This window comes from Argiope bruennichi, chromosome 7 (genome assembly GCF_947563725.1).
Source record: "Argiope bruennichi chromosome 7, qqArgBrue1.1, whole genome shotgun sequence".
NCBI classification, from domain to species: domain Eukaryota; kingdom Metazoa; phylum Arthropoda; class Arachnida; order Araneae; family Araneidae; genus Argiope; species Argiope bruennichi.
The window spans coordinates 132,989,877-133,009,692 of NC_079157.1; the positions used below are offsets into that span (position 1 = coordinate 132,989,877).

The 19,816-nt window shown below is 30.8% G+C and overlaps 1 protein-coding gene across 2 annotated transcripts in view; it reads left to right on the forward strand.

The window, feature by feature from the left end:
* LOC129975191 (uncharacterized) overlaps nt 1-19,816 on the forward strand; it is a 300,156-nt gene that overhangs the window by 211,680 nt on the left and 68,660 nt on the right. Inside the window, exon 1 of one of the 2 annotated variants that reach the window (XM_056088171.1) lies at nt 5,398-6,318. The exons of the other annotated variant lie outside the window; for it this stretch is intronic. Within the exon in view, the coding sequence (XP_055944146.1) occupies nt 5,826-6,318 (493 nt within the window). The 5' untranslated portion in view covers nt 5,398-5,825. Of the gene's footprint in view, nt 1-5,397; nt 6,319-19,816 lie in introns of those variants that run through there. 2 annotated transcript variants of the gene reach the window in all.

Genomic DNA, 19,816 nt, shown 5'->3' on the forward strand with positions numbered 1-19,816 from the left:
GTGTGTGTGTGTGTTTCTATTATTTTCTGTCCAATTTATATCGAATACGTCAAATAATCTTCCCAAAGCCACGTGACAGAAATGTACATCACTATGCCGTTGTTTCACTTCTAATCTATGACGAAAAGGATTTTTACTATATGTTTATTTAATATTATTTTTGTAAAGAAATTTAGAAGAGAGAGATAACAAGAGATTGGCCAAAAGTAGGTGGGTCACTCCGGTGCAAATACCCTAAATGCAAAAGGTATTCTATAATCTCATGCACTAAATGTGGAATTAATTTGTGTCTAAATAAGAATAATAATTGCTTTTTTAATTATCATCAGGCATAAAAATAATACAAAGATATATATATATTGTACTGAGTTTAATTCGTAAATTTGCATGATGATGGATATTTCCATCATACTGTTTTTTAATTATTTTATATTGAATATTTAAACTAGGATTTTTTTAAAGAGTTTTAATTTAATTTAGAGCATGAATTATATCACCCTGATTTATTTCACAAAAAAAAATCATGCAAAGAAGAGTTAAAGTTATAAATATTGCATCTGTCAATCCGCTATCATTTGGTACTTCTCCAAACAAGCCAACCCCTATTGAACGAGACATTTTATTTCCATCAGATTTCTACCAGGAACAGATAAATCTGACAATGATGAATCTGCGCTGCTGACACTGAGGTTACAATTATACGCAGTTCTTCAGGCGAGTAAAGCTAAAATGAATTGCGGATGGGAAATCTCTGTGATTAAATTAGTTTCATATCTTCTAATCATGTCATCCATGTTCCGGGTGGAATCGATTTACAGAATTGGATGTATCTCTTGATTCTGTCTGAATTTCGATTCATTTTAATCCAGTATTGTGCGATCGCTTATTTTCAAAATTTCAATCGTAGTTGTTCAGATATACATTCAAAGATAAATTGTTTCATTTTAAAGATTTCCATCATACTTTTAAAAGTGTACATACTTTTAAGGGAGGTATAAACTCTCTTAAACTAAACAAACTAAACTCTCTTAAAAATGTTTGACCATAAACGTTATTCAGATGATCTAGACATACAGAAATGGAAAGCGAGTAATGAGGAACATATATCAGTCTCATGTATATTGCCCTGTGTCCGGTTTCACTAAAACTGCTCAAAGTTTACAATTATGCTCGTTCTAGAGCAGGATTAACTAACCTTTTCGCGATATTATTCCTCTATTCCAGTATATATAAATGACTGATGTATATCGTAATTTTGAACGACAAATCTCGAAATCCAACTGGAGCACTGTCGAACAGCGCCCTCTACCCCATTCAGTTGCCGTTCTCTCCCCCGTGAATTAAGACTTGTGTGCAGCATTTCCAATCTTCCCTGGCAGTAAATGCTTCCCTAATTACTCTGTGCTCGCATCATTTCGGTACAGAGGGTTTGATCAGTTTACAAATGTAAACCACTGATAGATTAGGCTCATGAACAGAATTATTTGCTCACTTAGGCATTTAAGGTAATTCGGTAATGGATTAGAGACCTAAAGTAAAGATCTTCTCTAAGAAAAACTCATTTCCTTCTACCCTAACGGATATTAAATAATTCTAATTCAATGTTGTGTGTTGTTAAATAATCTACATGTTTTCAGAACATAAAAGGTTTCCCGAGAGCATTCCGTTGTCTGATTGTTTATTAACTGATTGCATACTGAGGTATGCTTTCTAAAGGCAATGTTAGTGCACGAACAATGGCTCGTTTTAATAGTGGGGAGGCATTAATGGCTCTTTTGAATGGTGAGGTTAGTATACGAACAATGGCATTCTTAATGGTGAGGTTTAGTATACGAACAATGACATTCTTAATGGTGAGGTTTAGTATACGAACAATGACATTTATTAATTTATTTAACCATTAGAATATTAATTTTTATACTGAAAATTTTACTTTTTTTTTGTGAATGTGTTTGATGGATATGCCATGTTTGTGCTATTCTTACAAACATAGAATTTTTGTTCTTTTTTCCATAGCGAGCTCATAAGAGAGTGGGGCAGCATTCAGCGATCTTTAGAAATGATGAAACCCTACTAGTGTTTACATTTTGTTTCGTATGGTGAATGTATTCCATTTATAATCTAAAACTTAAAAGCTGAAGATAGAATTTTAATTAAAAATCTGAGTGTCAAAACAAAATTGTAAAAGTAAGACGTTGATATAATCTAAGTGAATTCCAATATTTCATATTTATTGTGAATTAATATTTAGAAATTTTCTTCCATGTTATATTCATTGAAGCTTTATTTCCCTATCACATTGTTTTCACTGTTTTACTGTGTATTTTTCACTCTTGTGTTTTAATTTTGAAAATGTTGTTTTTAAGTAATATTAGGTAGTATTTTGCACTGATAAAATTATATTTTTTTAAAAAACTTTTATGTATTTTTTTTTTTACTTTTAATCGCTTAATATTTTGTAATTCTTTATTTTAATTTTGGAATTTTGTGTTCAATTATTCCCAAATTCACTACTAAATAACACTCCTGGTATGAAATGAAGAAGAAAACTGACATATGATGTAAGTGTCAAAGAAAAGAATGAATCGGCATTTCATGTTAAAGTGCCAAATAAGCAATACTTTATATTGTGTAAAGCAGAAGTGCCCGGTGATTTTCTAAGAAATTCCAAAAAGGTTGTAAAGAAGTTTCTAGTGTGAAGTCTCAGTAAGCCGATTGAATAATTTTATTGTATTTCAAAATATTTTCAATTTGAACTTGGAAACACTTACTTCTTTTAATCTTAGAATCAAATTTTAACCAAAGCTATGCGATTCATAGATAATCCATTCCTGAAAATATGGACATCACTTAGTGCACCGCTGTGGACATTCATCTGCACAAAATGTCAGAACTCTCGCCATCAGAAAATGAGTACAGATCAAAATATTTTTTCATTACAAGAATTATTGACATTTAAATGAATCAATGGGTTATTGTCCCGTGCCATATAAAAATTCCATCCATCTTATTATTCAGTTCGTTTTACAGATTCGAATTTTCATCTTAAATCATTTTTTAACTAAAGTGGTTTTTTTTTTTTTTTTTTTTTTTTTTTTTTTTTTTACCGAGAGCAGGATTTTGAATAATTCAAACATTTTTTAAATACATATCTTAAATGCATGATATTATGGATTTTCTTATATTTAGAATGTAAGGAATCTTAATATTTGCTTTATTTAGCTACGAAAAAGTTCGAGAATGATTACTTTCGCTTGTTTTCAAGTCATTTCTTGTCAACTCATACTTTTTCGATTCAGTATCGAATTGCTACATTTCCCAAAAAATAAATAATAAAATAATTTTGAAACTTATGCTAGATAAAATCTATTCCAAGTCATGACCAAATATCATTTCGAAACATTATACCTGATGACAACTTGATCTTTTGGTTTAATTTCTTGCCGAGATATTTCAGGTCTTTCCTAATGACATCTTTTACGAATATGAAAATTATTCAAATTTACGATATGAGCAATTAGAATTTTTTTCTCTCGTTGAATTAATTCTTTGTAGGAAATTCTCCTCCAGACTTCTACAATCACAACTTTGAAATCTATAAAAACTGCTCTTTGTTTATTATGCTATTTATAAGATACTTATTTGATATGTTGCTTATAAGATCGGAATAAATTTCTATCAACTTATTTCCGGTCCTCCGTCATTGTAATTTTATAAAGTATGCAATATTATTTGATAATTTTATTATTTAATTTTTTTTTAAAATCCGTTTTACTTTAATAATAATCTATCTTCTATAATTCTTCTTCTAATCTTCCATCCTATCAGCCACATCTTCGTATTATTATTTCATAATTTTAAAAATTCTGCAAAATTATTTAATATTTTAGTAACGTGATATTATTTACAGGTTCACTTTCCTTTAACATTTTATTATCTAAAAACATTTTTTATGCCAATAAAAATATTTTTAGTTGTCACTTTATTAAAATAAAATGTTCGTCTGTTAGTATTTCTCCAAAATCTCGAGAGAAAAAACACACACACCGGTACTAATGAGCACGGCGCAGTTTTCAAATCGCCCCTTTTTGCCAACGATTCACGCACAGCGGCATTCCCCCTGTAGCAGAGCGATGGCTGGTCGCTGAGTCGGCTGTCGTACGTTTGCAATTTTTATCCGTTCAGCGGCTGCGGCACGAATCGGTTCTTATCACCTGCTTGCTCTGGCAAAAAGCTGCACTTGTTCTTTCACATCGATTGGCCCTTTATCACAATTACGTTCACCAATGAAAATGAAATCTTTTGACATAATAAAATGATGAGCGAATCAGAATTATCGTCAGTTCGATCAGCGCAAGAATTCGGATGATATTAAAAGATGCTGTGAACGCAGAAGGTCATGAAGACTCCTGTAGTTCTAGTTTTGTTGTTATATGTATGATTTAGGACTGGATTGGGTGAGTGGTGTATAGTTATTCATTGAGCACTGCATTTAGAACTCCTCACTCAATACGTAGTAGATTTCACCGGTTATTTGTTTCGATATTTTCAAGCACCTAGACACAATCCTCTTGTTTTTAAGATATAAAAAGAGCTTAAAGATTATTATTCGATGTCTAACAGAGTGGTTGTTTGCATTTTACAAAGCGATTTTTCATGTTAAATGTTTATAGATTTCTTAAAGAATTAAGTTAGCGTACGTGTTGTGCAGCTATGTAATACAATGCATTTGGAAAATAAACCGAAAAAAATGGGTTTATGTGCCAAACATATGTAAAGTAGAAGAATTTTGATCGGAATGTTGTATAAATTGTTATCGATATATTTATAAATTGGCAATTGTTGAAAGAAAAATTTTTAAACAAGATTGTAGTTAAACTCTAGAGATCAAAAACTAGTTATCATACGAGCTTTGAAAAATATAAGAATTTGTGCTTTTCGACTATGTTTAACGTAATAAAATTTTGCTCATGTAATACAAAAAAACTTCTTTCTCTCATAATATTTTCATAATTTTAGCCCATTCTTATTGCAGTGTACATTATCAAACTAAAAATTTTCATTTTGAAAAAATGAAATTTTAATCTGGCAAGAATAAAAAATCCATAGAACAAGCATTTATCTTGCCGTATGTACTATTTTATCATTTAAACATATACAGAAGAAAATTTTAAAAAGTGGGAGCAAAACAGTGAACTACTCTGTTTTGAAAATACGTTGAAATACGCTTTTTCATCAAAAAAAAAAAAAAAAAAGCAAGGAAAATTACACATTCTTGTTAAAAAAAAAAAAAAAAAAAAAAAACAGCAACAGAGTTATCGATTTTTTTTATTACCAATAAAATCAGTGCATTAGGACATTAACAACTGTGTAAGCTGAGCATGTAATTATTTTTTTTTTTACTAAAAATGTTTATAGGAATTGATATTAGAAGGCATATGAAAATTAATGGTTTTTTTTCCGAAAAGCATTATTTCGCCATTTTCAACCGGTAGATAATAAATTTATTAATCTGTTTTTGTGATTCTTGAACTCATCAAAACACTTAATAGCATCAGAAAATAAAAAGAAATTTGATTTTCCATTCCAAAGGAAATTTAGTTAAATAATACATTTTCATTATATGTTTCATAGAAGAGTTAGAAAAGAACGATAAGTAAGGAAATCGAATAAAATCAAGATGTTGCTTACTGAACATAACTGTAACTGAACCTTGGACCAGTATGCCGGAAGTAATAGATTCATCAATTCTGTGGGTGCTTACGGTTAGAATTTGAAACTTCTGAATCCACCGATGACCTACGTCATCAGCGACAATCAGGACAATGAGTTCCACCAATAAGGACAAAGAAGAACCAACAATGTTCAGGTCCTCCTGCCTTACTGTAGCCAGATCTTCCATCAAGAGTCGGAGCTCAAACTGCTTGATGGATCCAGCTATCACACCTTGGCTTCCTGGACTTCACTTGACAACTCCCCAAACAACGAATGAGTGGACCAGCTTCAAATTTGATTCTCCTCGGCCATCGAGAGAGGATGGCTCCTCACAGTCCAACAGCAACTTTGGTGCGAGTGAGCCATGGCCTTCGGAAAGAGTGTCTTCAGACAAACAACGACTCAGAGGCTCCAGGAGGAAGAAGCGAAACGGCAAGAAACAGAGGGACAAGAATTTATCTGTAATCGAAAAGGGTAAAGACGACGATCAGTTGTCCCCACTGGGACGAAAAGTGATTGTGTTTGTTGCTGTGTTTTTATTTCTTCTCTGCATTCTGCTTGTGGGCGTCACCCTGAGGCTGGGACCTGTGATAGATGAAATGGGTAAGATTTCGATTTTAGTTTTCAATAAGTGTGCAGCAAGTTGCTTGTCATGCTTTTGCAAATAATTATTCTTGCGATAATGCAACCTGAATTTTTTTTAATCCCAAAGAGCAGAAGACATTGTATATAAAATTAATTTTTTTTTTTTTTTAATCCTTGAAATGTTCTTTGAATTCGCATTTCGTATTGTTTACATGAACTTTCTGTATTTTTTTTTTCTTTTTTGAACTTTTGAATGAGCATTTATTATTGGTTTAAAAAATTAATAATAAATGCCATTAAAGGATAAGAATCAAATCGTTCAAAATGGCATTATAGGTTAATTATTGAAAGCGTTTTATTGAATAAAGGAATGCGTTTTCATGCATCTTTTAGTTAAACCTATTTGCTATCATAATTTAGATTATTTTGGTGCAGAAATTAACGTTTGTAATTTATCCTAACCTGCACTTAAAATATTGAACATAGCTTAATTTTTTCATCTTATCATTTAGCAATGATCAATTTTTTTAAGAATAATTCACAGTATTTTGATAAATATAACGATATTATTTGGTACGAGACATCTCTATATTAAAAGAATTGGTCATCTTTTTAATTAATACAAATAAAGAGCAATGATATATAAAGACAATATGGTACTAAATATATTTTATATAAATGAAATATTTTAAGACAATTTCTATGAAATAATATAAAGAGTAATCCAGATTTATTGCTGTATAAATAAGTAAAGAATGTGTATTAAGTAATATGTTGTGCTAATCAAATAGCATAGTTGGGGGAAAATGCATTAAAAGAATCTAGGAAAATTTTATATTTTTTAATCATGAATCTTCTTTATTCCCTCTTATTCTTTATAAAGATTAGTATCATTAAATATAGTTTTGCCATTTTCGCCTTCTTTACTTCAGAGCATCTTTTTTCCACAAATTATGATTTAATTAAATTTCGAATATTTTTAGTTGAAATTTATAGAATTTTCAAATAGTCCTGTAAATTAATTTACTCTTTGATTCGAAATCAAACGGTATTTTATAACAGCATTCATCGTTTTTGAGGTTCAATACAGTTCATTAGCCACCGGCCGGGGTTTTCAGCTGCATTCAGGGCAGAATTCTATTTTTAGGTGGGTTAAATTCTCTGGAGTGTTTTATAACAGCAATGAGCATTCCTATAGGAGATTTCTGAAACAATTTCAAATTTATAATATTTATATAAAAGTGATAATTTTCGAAATCAAAATATCTTTTATTGTACAAAACTAAAGATTCTACTACATAAAAAAATGTTGGAAATAAAAAATATTTCTTTTTATTGATATATAATATCGTTTCTCTAAATTCATTTCATATTTTATTTATTTTTAGTTTAAAATAAAAAAATTTCATTATGTTTTTACTATTTTTAATGGCATCCTACACTAAATAATTGTAAATCAATCCATATGTTTAAAAGAATTTAGTTTAAAATTCAAATGGTAAAATTGTAAAATACATTTCTGTAATAAAATCTTTTATTTAAAAAATACTTCACTTTACAGAGCACTTTTTTTTTATAAACACTGATTTTTCGGCAATTTATTCCTTTTCAACGATAGTCTTGTATTTTGAATTTAGTATTCATTTTTCGAATGTGAAAGTGTGAAATCTCTGAGGTGCAGGAGTGCCAAATTTTAAGGGCAAGAATAAAAGCAATGTGAAAGTAGAGGATGAGAATCTCTAGTACCCTTTAGTGAATTAGATGCAATTATGCTCAAAATCAAATAATGATTTTACCGCTGAAAGTAAGCAATCTAGTTTCAAATCCTTTTTAATCTAAATCTCGGAATAATTTTAAAGATAAAGAATTATTTTTAGTACCAATGAAATAATTTCTTAATAATTAATTATTTACTTAATAATTCTTTTAATAATTAATTAAATGTTTCTTTCCTATGTTTAGCTGAAACTAGACTATCTATATTCCACTGTGTTATTTGTTTTAAGACATGATCCTTTGACAAAAAGGTTTGCCTTCATTTTATTCTTCTGCTTTAATTTCTGTTTGGTGTGGAATTTCATTTTTCACTTGGAAATTGAGAATATCCAGGCATTTGTGCAATATCCAATGATGACAATGAAAGTAACACTTGCGAATGAGTGGGTGATATTCAAAAGGTGACAGGTCTTCTCTCACTCCAAATTCTTCGAAATAATCTGCCACTGATACTTATTTCGAGAAGTTTCTGTCAAATTTTCGTAAATGAATTGGTATGTTTAGTATTGCATAAATTATTACCTGATTGTATAAAATCACAAGAAAAGATTGCCTGATTATATACATCAAGTTTTCATAAGCTGACTATTTTAAATCGCATCTCTTATTAGACTGCATTGTAATTAATACTGTCTCATTGCTTATTAAATATGGATAATTAGTTAATATTATTATTAGACATAAAATCATAGCCAGATCATAATCTACTGGTAAAGTGACTTATTTAAATGAAACATAAGAAATTATTTTAAATATCTACCTAAGTGAAGATTTCGTGCTTTTGGACAAATCGGTCGCACAATGCACTAACACTATTTTTATACCAATATATTCAAACAAGTGTAGACGATGAAACTCAGTGTCGAAATATTTGACGCAAAGGAACCGGTGCTTCATCAGCAACTCCATCTCCCTTCTCCTTTTTATCTTCCAAGAAAGAAAAAGTGAAATCTGATATCGCAAATTTCAAGTTATGGGAGAACATTATTTTTTTTTAAGTCAAAGTGGTATCAATCCAACAGAAAAACATCATATTCTCGCATATTTCGCAATCACCAACATTTAGAAAAGCGATGGTTTTTGACCATCTTAAAATCACACGACTTCTACCCTTTTACCTGAAGGCCAGATTTTTTTTCCCTCGAAAATCTGGCTTAATATGGTTTGGAATGATCACGTGACTATTGTATTGCGCAATCGTCAACTTCTAGAAAAGCGATGGATTTTTTTTTCCCCCTCAAAATCGTTTTTCCCCAAGCAAAATTGAAACCAAAATTTGGCACAGAACAACGATTGCATTCACAAAATGACACATCAAATTTGGTATATTTAAGTTACTGCGTTTTTGAATTACCGCGTTTATATCTTTCAGAAAGTACAGACCGATAGACGTTCAGCTCCTTTTTGGTTTGACTTAAAATCTGATTATCTACAGTATGAATATTAAATCTGTGATAATCGAATTTTATCTATCTAGCTGCCTGCCTTTTTTTAGCTATCGTGTTAACTTATATTCGGAAGGCGGACAGACACACTTTCTCTGAATTGAGTTTGCTCAAAATTGAGTAGAAGTCTTCAAATTTGGTGTACCAAATTTCATCCCTATAACTTAAAGAGCTACCCTTTTCACAGGCAGATACAATGCCAAAAATGTGTTTTCCGAACTCCGAGAGTTCTAGAACATGGAGATTTGTCAGTCTCGAGCTGTCATTTTAACGATTACAATACTTTCCTTATACTTCGTTTACAATAAAATAAAAAAAGTAATCTCTCCGAACAAGAAGTTCACTCTAGATGGAGAAAGGACAAACGGCAATCAAGTCCGTTTTTCTCTTCTTCCACCTCAGGTAAACAAATATTCTTTTTCTTACTGAATGACGCGTACGCAAGCTGCCTGGTCGTTTTATTTAACACTTTCGTTGATAAGTAGACACACTTCTTGTAACACAGGAGCCGAAGAATGTTATCAGTGGCTTTGTATTTCTTTGCGATCCTGTGCTCATTGGTTGAGAAATGATTAGTAGAAACGATTTGCATCTGTGCAACGCTTCCTTCACCTCGCAGTTTAGATTTTGATTCAAACGCGACAATACTTTATATTTTGATTAGTGCAGCAATTTGAAATATTCAAGTTGATAGCATATGTGATATTACGTTGCGTATAAATAGACCTAATGACACAAATAGGGACTACTGTGACGTTATTCAGAGACAATACTAAAAATTCTATTAAATGTGTATAATCCAATCCCCCTTCCCATTTTTCTGCTACTTTTAACCCTCTTGTTGTGTATCCCGCGATTTCCACGGGCAACGTAGAAATAGCAAAATTTGCGCAACCCACGATTTCCGCGGGTTGCATTTATTTAATCTATATAGCTGTGAAATCCGCGCCTTTCCTATTCATGGTTTCATTTCGGCTTTTCTGGTTTCATTCAGATCTGGGTTAACAGATAGCGTTAGTTGTCTGAGGTTTTGCGAAATATAGAAACATGTTTTGCAGCATTTTGCGCGCTCTTTTCAAAGCTCAAAGATGTCTGGCCTAGAAAACGTTTCGCAATTTTTGAATTTATATTGATAACAGAATTGCACAGAGAGGATTAATGCGATAGTTAAATCGTGACAAATACCATTTTGTTTTTAAAGTGAATTTCGCCTACAAATCGAATGAGATGACATGCATGAAGAAAAATCTTTCAAAATGCTCTGATGGATAAGCTGTAAGATGTAGAGCAACCAAAATTTACTATGTAGTTATTTCATGAGTAGTGATTGCTCACTAAGAAAGATTTTTTTTTCAAGATTTTAACTAGACTGTATGTTAAAGATTAATCAAAACATTGAGATTTTTCTTCTATAACTTTTCAGCCTATAAATGCACAAAAGCCATTTTTGCATCAATTTAAAATACAGAAAAAAGGGCTTTTCATGCTTTATCCATTTCACTTGCATACAATTTTTATACTTTAGATTTAATTAATATTTTAAAATTATATGTTTTGTAAAAATATTCATTAGCGATTGCATTTATATGCACACGCATTTTCGATGTCATTAAAACCATTTGTGTGTGTGTGTGTGTGTGTGTGTGTGTGCGCGCGTGTGTGCTTACGTTACTATTGTATTTGTTTGCAATAGATTTTCTCTTTTCTAAATACTCAGAGAACGATGTTGATACACAAATGCAATAAATTAAGATGCTGTTTTAGGTCAAGATATTTTATATTCGCAAATAAATTGAAAGTCTTATTCGAATGTTTTGTTAACTTTTTTTCAGGTAAAATCCAAGAAACTTTCAACTTCGGTTCTTGTTTTAAAAATCCTTTTTCGCTCGTTTTTCTCCTCACCATTTGGTTATGTTTCTGTGGTTACTTCTTTCTTCGATTTTACTGTTACTTATATTGAGATAATCATGCGTAAAGGTATTTATAAGTCAAAACAGTGGCCATTTGTTTAATAACCAAATCAACTTCTTTATTAAAAAAAATGAAACATGGGAAAATAAAACAGGAAAAAAAATTGAAGCACCGGAAAACATTCAAAAATTTTAGAACGGGGCGGAAAGTTTCGTTAAAGGATAGTTAATGATAATTTTTTTCTTTTAATTATCTTTGCCACTGCCTCAGCATTGAAGACGACTGTAAATACTGTTCTTTTCAATATCCTGAGACGGTGACTTTTCCACGCTTCTATCTCGTTAAGAGGTGAGACTAGGAAGAGTGAGCGCATTTCCAGAATGTTTCGTCATCCTTTCGTCTTGCTTTCCACCCTAATAGATACTTTTTCGTTCAATGTTTTCCCCACGTATATGAAAGTACGGTGTCTTTTATGACCATGTTTTTTTTTTTTTTTTTAAATCATTCCACGAGTAATCCGAGTTTACTTTTTTGTTAAATGTAAACATCTCCTCCTTTCATCTTTTCTCTCGCCCCTATTTAGACGAATCAAACACATCCTAACGCATGCGCACAAGCACAGAGGGTTTTAGAATCCGTTGTCAAACAATATGCATCAATATGAGTACGAGGTGTTAGCTCTACTCTTGTTTCTGTATCGATGCCACGGGTTGATTTGTTAATTAAGCATAACAATTCTATAATTTCGGATTTATATATCATTTAAAAAATGTATAATGCACTGTTTGATCAAAAATATTTATATATAATCGAAGTTGCACATTTTTTTCGAATCTCTCCAGAAAACCTGAAATTTGCATTTTATAGGGAAGATTCGGTTTTAGTTTAGTTATATTAACATCCCATTTTAAAGCAACACTAAGGCTGTTTTGGGATAATAATATTGGGCATTTAAAATATAGCAATATTTTAAAGTGTTTTTTGCATTTTAAATTGCTTAATACTTTCTTTTAATTGCAAATTTAAAATTTAAAATTCAGTAATTCGATGGGCAGTCAGGCTCGTCATTGTAAACGAAGGGGTTGATGGTTTTTCGCGATGTATGCACTATTTGAATTTTCAAACATATAGCACTATATTCGGGAAGATATAGAGGATTTATTTAATAATGGAATCACAAATTTTCGCGCATATTTTTAATGTGTATAATTTTTCAATCAAATCATTCAAAACTTAGAAATGATAATATAATATAGTGGCAATGAATTAAATTAAAATCAAAAATAAATATTGTGAATATCTAAGAGTTATGATTGTTTGAAATAAATAATTTTTAACTCCGCATGTCCATAGCATGCCTTATTTTTTCATTCATAAATTCAAATTCAGATATAAAGGACATTTTTATAATAAAAACACGATTCAATATTAAGATTCAGAAAAATATTCTCATTTTAGTGAACTAAATTTCTATTTATCTTTAAGAAAAACCATATAAATTTCTTGAATATCTTTATTTCTTTTTTAATTTGAATTTTTGTGCAATTGAATTCAAATGTGTAAATGCAAAAAAAAATAAATAAATAAATAAATAAATAAATAAATTTTACTGCCTATTTACAGATTAGGTATCTAGCTTAAGTTGTGGTAAATTAGATTAGATCATAAAAATGCATTTTATTATTTTGTTCCAATTATTAGAATACAGATTAGAATTGTAACAATGTATAATTTATTTAGTTAGAGGCATTAAGTTATCTTTAGGGCAACAAGAAACGGGAAAATATTTATGATGTTCGTTTGTTTTGCTTAGAAACTTATTGGAATTAAAGGAATTTAAAATATTAGGCTGTCCCAAAAGTTTCTTTCTCATCGCGCTATGAATGGCCTTATTTGGCTCTGATTGTGCAAACATGCAGGTTTATCTATTAGCCGTCTATGTCATCGGTTTCAGTCGTACCAGAACTTTACTACACCCCCAAAAAGTTCTCTTGTCCATTTGCTGGAATTGGAAAGGAGTCATTTTCTACGAGCTCCTTTCACAAGGTGAAATAATAAATTCTACAAAATATTGTCATCAACTGGATCAATTGAAAGCTGCCAAAGCGAAAATACAACAAGAATTAATGAACCGGCGAGGCGTTGTTTTTCATCATGACAATGCGAGACCACATACTGTATTAGTCGTAAGGAAGAAGCTTACATACTCTCCTGCATACTCTCCAGATCTCGCTCCATCTGATTATTACTTCGTTCTGTCCTTAATAAATTCTCTTCGCGATAAGCGCTTTAAATTCATCAGCGAAATAAAAGCGCACCTCAAGGAATATTTCTTATCCAAAACACAACAGTTTTGGAAAGGAGGCATAATGAGACTTCCTGAAAAATGGAAGAAGGCAACAGAGCAAAAGGCTTCTTATATAACAAAGTAAATAATATCTTAAACAGTAAATATTGTGTATTCATTTCATAATAGAAAAAACTTTTCGGACACCCTAATACATTTTTTTATTCTGAATTGTATCAATTACTTACATGAGGTGGCGTTATCTTTTGCTGTAACAGCGTTGTGTTATTTAGTACCCTTTGAAATGACTCTGAAATAACTGTATGCCCCTCTTTTTAAAGAAATCTCTGTCATTGAAGAGGGAATTTAAATTTGAAACGAAAGTGATTAAATTGCAACAAATACAAAATCCTTTTTGCTCAAATCGTACATTAAAATGATGAGTGCATAAAATCGAATCGTTCTGCACTGAAGTAATATTTTTTTTATTATTATTTATGCAATTTCTTAAAGTTTTCATTTACGTACGATGAATCATAAAATTATATCTGCCTCCGCGTACAATTCAGTTTTACTTTCACGAGAACTGAAATGAACATTAATAATAATTTTACTTTGTTTCAGTCAATAAATGTATTTCTGAAAAAATTACAAAGGTTAAATTTTATGCACTATATCAGTCTTGTGATCTGATGTACAGTAATATATTTTTGACACTCTAACTTTTAAATAAAAAAAGAGTTTCAGTCTTCTTCGACGCAATCATTATTTTAGGACAATGAACAATTTCATTATTTTAGACTATTCAGAAACTCTGGGCTCTAAGTTTAGTTTGCGGTGAAAATGAATTTCTTAATCTTTTAATTTCAGTTTTGACAGCTTGATGGTAATTCGTTGATAAAAAATAATTTTTGTCTAGCAAACATAACGCACTCGAGCAGGTTAGATTTTATTTTTATTTTCTATGGAATATATTGCTTGGAGTTATGCTTAAATATCTTAAAAATTAAAAAATAAACCATAGTACAAAAGAATAAATATCATTGCAAACATTTTTTTAAATTTTAAAATAATGTAAAAAATTTTTGTACTGTATATATTTTAGAAAGTTATTGTGGACAAACGGCAAAATTTTCTTTATTTTTTATTAAAACTCTAATTAAAATTTCAACAATATTACTCCAATATTATACTAAAGTCATTGCTCGTCGAAATAACAAAGGATCCTGGTTTATAGCATAAAGTACTTTAATTAATTAATAAAAGTGCGAAAAAATAATTAAATTTTCCTTCTTTGTATTTTATAATAAAAAAACAAATAATTTAGTGAGTAATTCATTAAAACAATTGAATGCCACCCAGACTTTGTATCTTTTTCCATGCAATTTTATTTAATTTGATTTCTTTCATGCTTATAAACACGGAATTCTTAGTCGAGGTTCGCACTTTTATTATTGTAATAGGTCTTTGAAATGTTGTACAATTGTATGTTCTTGATAACAATTCACTATTTTTTCGTTTTACAGTTAATTATTTTTAATTATATTTTGAGGAAAAATGTCTAGCGCCATCTGTCTGAAAAAAATTTGAAAAAAATGACAAAATTTTAAATATTTACAATAATGAATAACAAAATATGAAAATTAAAAAGTAGAAATGAATGAAAAAAATGTTTTTTTAAAATTGTTTTAGACATTTACTTAACAATAATTTTAATCTAATATATGGATGCCAAAATAAATTTTCAAGATCAAAAGGCGCTGAAAAAAAACCACCGGAAAGAAATGACAAAATATATGATAAGATAGGAAATTCTGCAAGTTTATTAAAAATTAAGATTTTTCATGATTGTGATTAAAAATCGAGTTGACTGGATTTCTTTCTTTCAGTCTGGACTTTTGATAAGAAGGTTATTGAGTCCGTGAACTATAGTGATATTAACTTTGCATATTCCAATTTAAGATCCATTTCTAGATCAAACGTCCAATTTTCAATTTTCAGTATAATTTTTGTGCCACCTGTCCCCCCCTCCCCCATCTTCTTACTAAAATGCCACCTTATTGTCCATTTCTACCCAAAGAAACGGAGAGAAAAAAGGGACGCAGTGCGGTATTTTTCCTCTGAGGCAAATAAACATTAAAAAGAAGAGAACATTAGTTCGCTTCATGTAACGGTTTTAGCTGCCATCAAGGAGATTCAGTTGTCACCGTAATATTAATGAAAAGAAAAGAATGAAACCTAAAGTAGGTAGCTGTGGCAATGTGTAGGTGGCTGGGTTATTGCCAGATAGTTCAACGCATCGATGCAAGAAAAAAAGGAAAAGAAAATAGTTTAGCTGTTGGGTCAAGAGTCGAACGACATTGAAGACGATGAAGGAAAATGGACCCATTCGAGATCAATTGCACGCTGTGTGTACAAAGAATATCACTGAAATTAAAAAAAGAATAGTATAAAATTTAAATTTCACAATTTTTTTAATTGTATTTATAGACCGAAGCAAAATAAAATGTTATTCACGTCATTTAAATCCTTTTGAAAGTAAAACTAAAATTTATGATAAATCTGCGAAAATTTTGTTGAATAATTCTTGAGATTGTAGCTGTTGGCGATAGGCGAAGACCGAACTCGCAACGTTTGGGTTCGTAGCCGAGTAACAAGACCACAAGATAAAAGCAATTGCTCATGCCTCGTAGCTGTTATCTGGCTTATAAAGCGTCACCACAAGATATTACATAAACTATGAAAATTATTCTGTAGTACACATAAGACTTAAATGCTGAACTACTATGTTTTTAGTACTCATACTTTTTTTTTAAAAAATGGCTGTCTTGGTTTCAGTAAGAAAATGTGGTTTTTTGATTAATTGAAGTTTAATCATTTCTACTTTAATTTTAAGTTGAAATATTAAGGGAGCTGACAGAGAGATGCATAGCACATTATGATTGAAGGCCTTTATAATAGTATGGGCGAATTATATGACTATCAGAATTCGAAGTTTAAAATATTTTGATGAATAAGCTAATAAAAGACAAGTTACATAAAATATTTAATTGAAAATTTTAACGAGAATTATGATGAGCGAACTCGCGATTAGCGAACCAAAAGCGGTTAGTTTTAAGTACAGATAAAAGCACTTTGCAAAAGAAATATACACATCAAGTCAGCAATTATAATAAATAAAAATTTACACAAGTAAACTTATTCCATAAGAGGGATTGCTTATTTCTTAGGAAGCTAGCTTACCATATATAACAAAATAATCTTTTTATTAATACTTTTTTTATTAACTTGTGCTCTGTTCTGTTCTGTCTGTCTGACTTTCTGGTACAAATTTTGCAATCTTTTTCAAACTAATTTCTAGAAATTTGAAACTTCAAGCATAGCTCAGAAATGGATGGCAGTTCAGTATTAACTCGATTTCTTGTCTCTCTGTTTGTTTGTTTGCTGTTCGATTTAAATCTTTCATCACTGACAGTTGGCTCCATGCGAAATTATTAGCTCATCGTGAAGTTCCCGAATATATCGTCATAGTCTAATTACCCACATGTTATACACCAAAATACACGTCTTAACGTATTCTATCCGAATCTGTACATATTAAACGCCACATACCTTGTCGTACTTACATAGACTTCTTTAAATTTGAAGCGGAGGTTTGGTAACACATTGTATTTCCCTTTTCATTTGTGTAGTTTCAATTTGCGAATATTTATGGTGATTAAATTCATCATAATGACAGTGAGCCATGTAATTGATTGTGCCATTGAATCATTTTAATGGTGAGTAGCATTCGGAATGAATGTGTCTACAATTGCTTACGTATTTGAGGCAATAAATATGTCAGTATTTCTTACGGATTTTTAAAGCTTTTAAAAATAAATTGAAATTCCTAATAGATCTAAAAAGCATCAAAATATTTCAAATAGTAAACATTTTATCTCTGCTGTACTATTCAAATGTTTGCATGACAATATAGCTCTCTTTTTGCAATAAAATTGTATATTCTTCAATAAAATTTCAAAACCTATAAAACCTTTAGTATTTTATTTAGTTAGATTTTAAGGGCGCTCATTCCAACATGATGTTTAAAGTAAAGAGTGGGGAATTTTATTCTTCAGTGAGAGGATCGTAAAATTAAACAATGTAGGTTTAGCTAAATAGTTCGGAGTCTAGATATCAAAATGGATCATATAATTCGACGTTCCTCAAATTCCAACTTTTACATTTCGAACCGGGATCCTTTTTTATAGCTCCATAAAGATGATATCGATGACTCCGGATACAGAAACGACAGAAGAGAAATAAAATTGAAGTATTTTATGTAATAATCATTTTTATTTTGAGATATTTCTATACTAGAATTCCAGCAGCACCGTACGAAGATACATTAAACTTACAAATCTAGGGCAAGAATAAGATATGCATAGAATCCCACTGGTAATAAAATTTGATATAATGTATCGGGATATTTTCACGATTTCTTCTTCAATAAATGTTTATTCATTGTTCAGATTTTAAATCCGTGACATGTAAACTATCAGCAACCTTTTCGCATTTTATAAAATTCAGTTGTTGTGTTGTTGCTTATCCTCAAAAGATCTGACATATGTCAGATCAACTCCAGTAGGTTGTTGACCGCCTAGAAATCTCCGAAAGTCCAATGCAACCCAGGATGTGAAGCTGAATGTTCACGGCATTTTTTTACAAGTGGGGTGAATTTTTCTACCAGTTTCAAAGGAAAGGCGTTTAAGGTGGCCGCTTTTTAGTCTAGCCAGAGCTGTCTGGGAGTTCCAATTCCATAATATCCAACAGAATGCCAGGGGATGTTCCCGTGTACCATTGGTGCGCAGGTGGAAATAATCCACATTAAATTGAGTTTAGATCTTTCATTTGAGGATAGTCTTAAGATAAGATAGCATCATTACATTAATCGCAACTAACTCACTCCTGAAAACAGATCAAGTGTCAGGGTTGCGTTGCTTTATTGTAGTCTCAAGTCAGGGGGGGGGGGCTATTATAAATACCGCTGCCAATACGATTTTCTGTACGATTACCATCAGTATAGAGCCAGCTGTCTAAGTTGGTCTTCATTATCAGTTTGCTTATTTGCAGTGGATTTCATATCAAAGTGGAAGAAAACTCTTGGTAATCCCTTATAAAAATTCTGTAACACGCAAAGACTCGAATAGGCACAAAAAAGCTGAGAAATTAATTGCATGAACTGAAATAGTCGTGGTTAGAGAGAACTTTCGGTAGCAACCGCTTGAAACTACAAAATATTTGATTCATCATATTTGAACAATTGATGAAATTTTATTCATAGGTGTTCAAACTCCTCGATGATAGCAAAATAACAATTTGAATTTTTTCGCATTACTCATCCAGATGCAAATTTTCATTCTTCGAATTCTTGCTTTTCAATTTATCTTCGCAAATTATGCGAATCAAATATCTTAGTGATAAAGGAAACATTCGTGTAAAATGTTACTGTTCAGTTCTGTCCATTTAAATTAAAATTCTGTTTTGAATCTACAGAAGACACTGCTGACACGAGCTTTGTAACTTTAAACCATAGTCGGATAGCCCAAGTCTGCAAATTCTATTTTTTCTTCTTCATTATTGTGGGAAACTTCTAAATTCGAGATGATAAACTTTAAGCTAATCTGAATTCTTTTAATATGTTCTGAGAAAAACATTTTGGTCATTTGCACCATAAACTCGAACACTAAAATCAAATTTATGTGTGGTTGCATTATTCCGATAAATCCAGATAAATATTTCTGATTAGTAAACAGTCCTGAATATAGAATCGCGATGGATTTAAAAGTAATCTATCTTTCTGAACAAGGTATGGCTCAAAGTATAACATATTGTAAATCATTTTTATTGAAAAAATAGAGTTGTAAATGATACAATTCCTTGTTGCCTATTGGACATAGAAATATAGCTGTTGATGTGGTCAACTAAATTAATTACTGTTTTTCATAAAGATTAATAATAATGTCTCGACTGAGGATGAGATGTCGCTGGATAAATAAGCAGTTTCTCTCTTCAATAGAGAGCGCAACGGTGGTGTTTTTTGTTCACAAAATGGCTA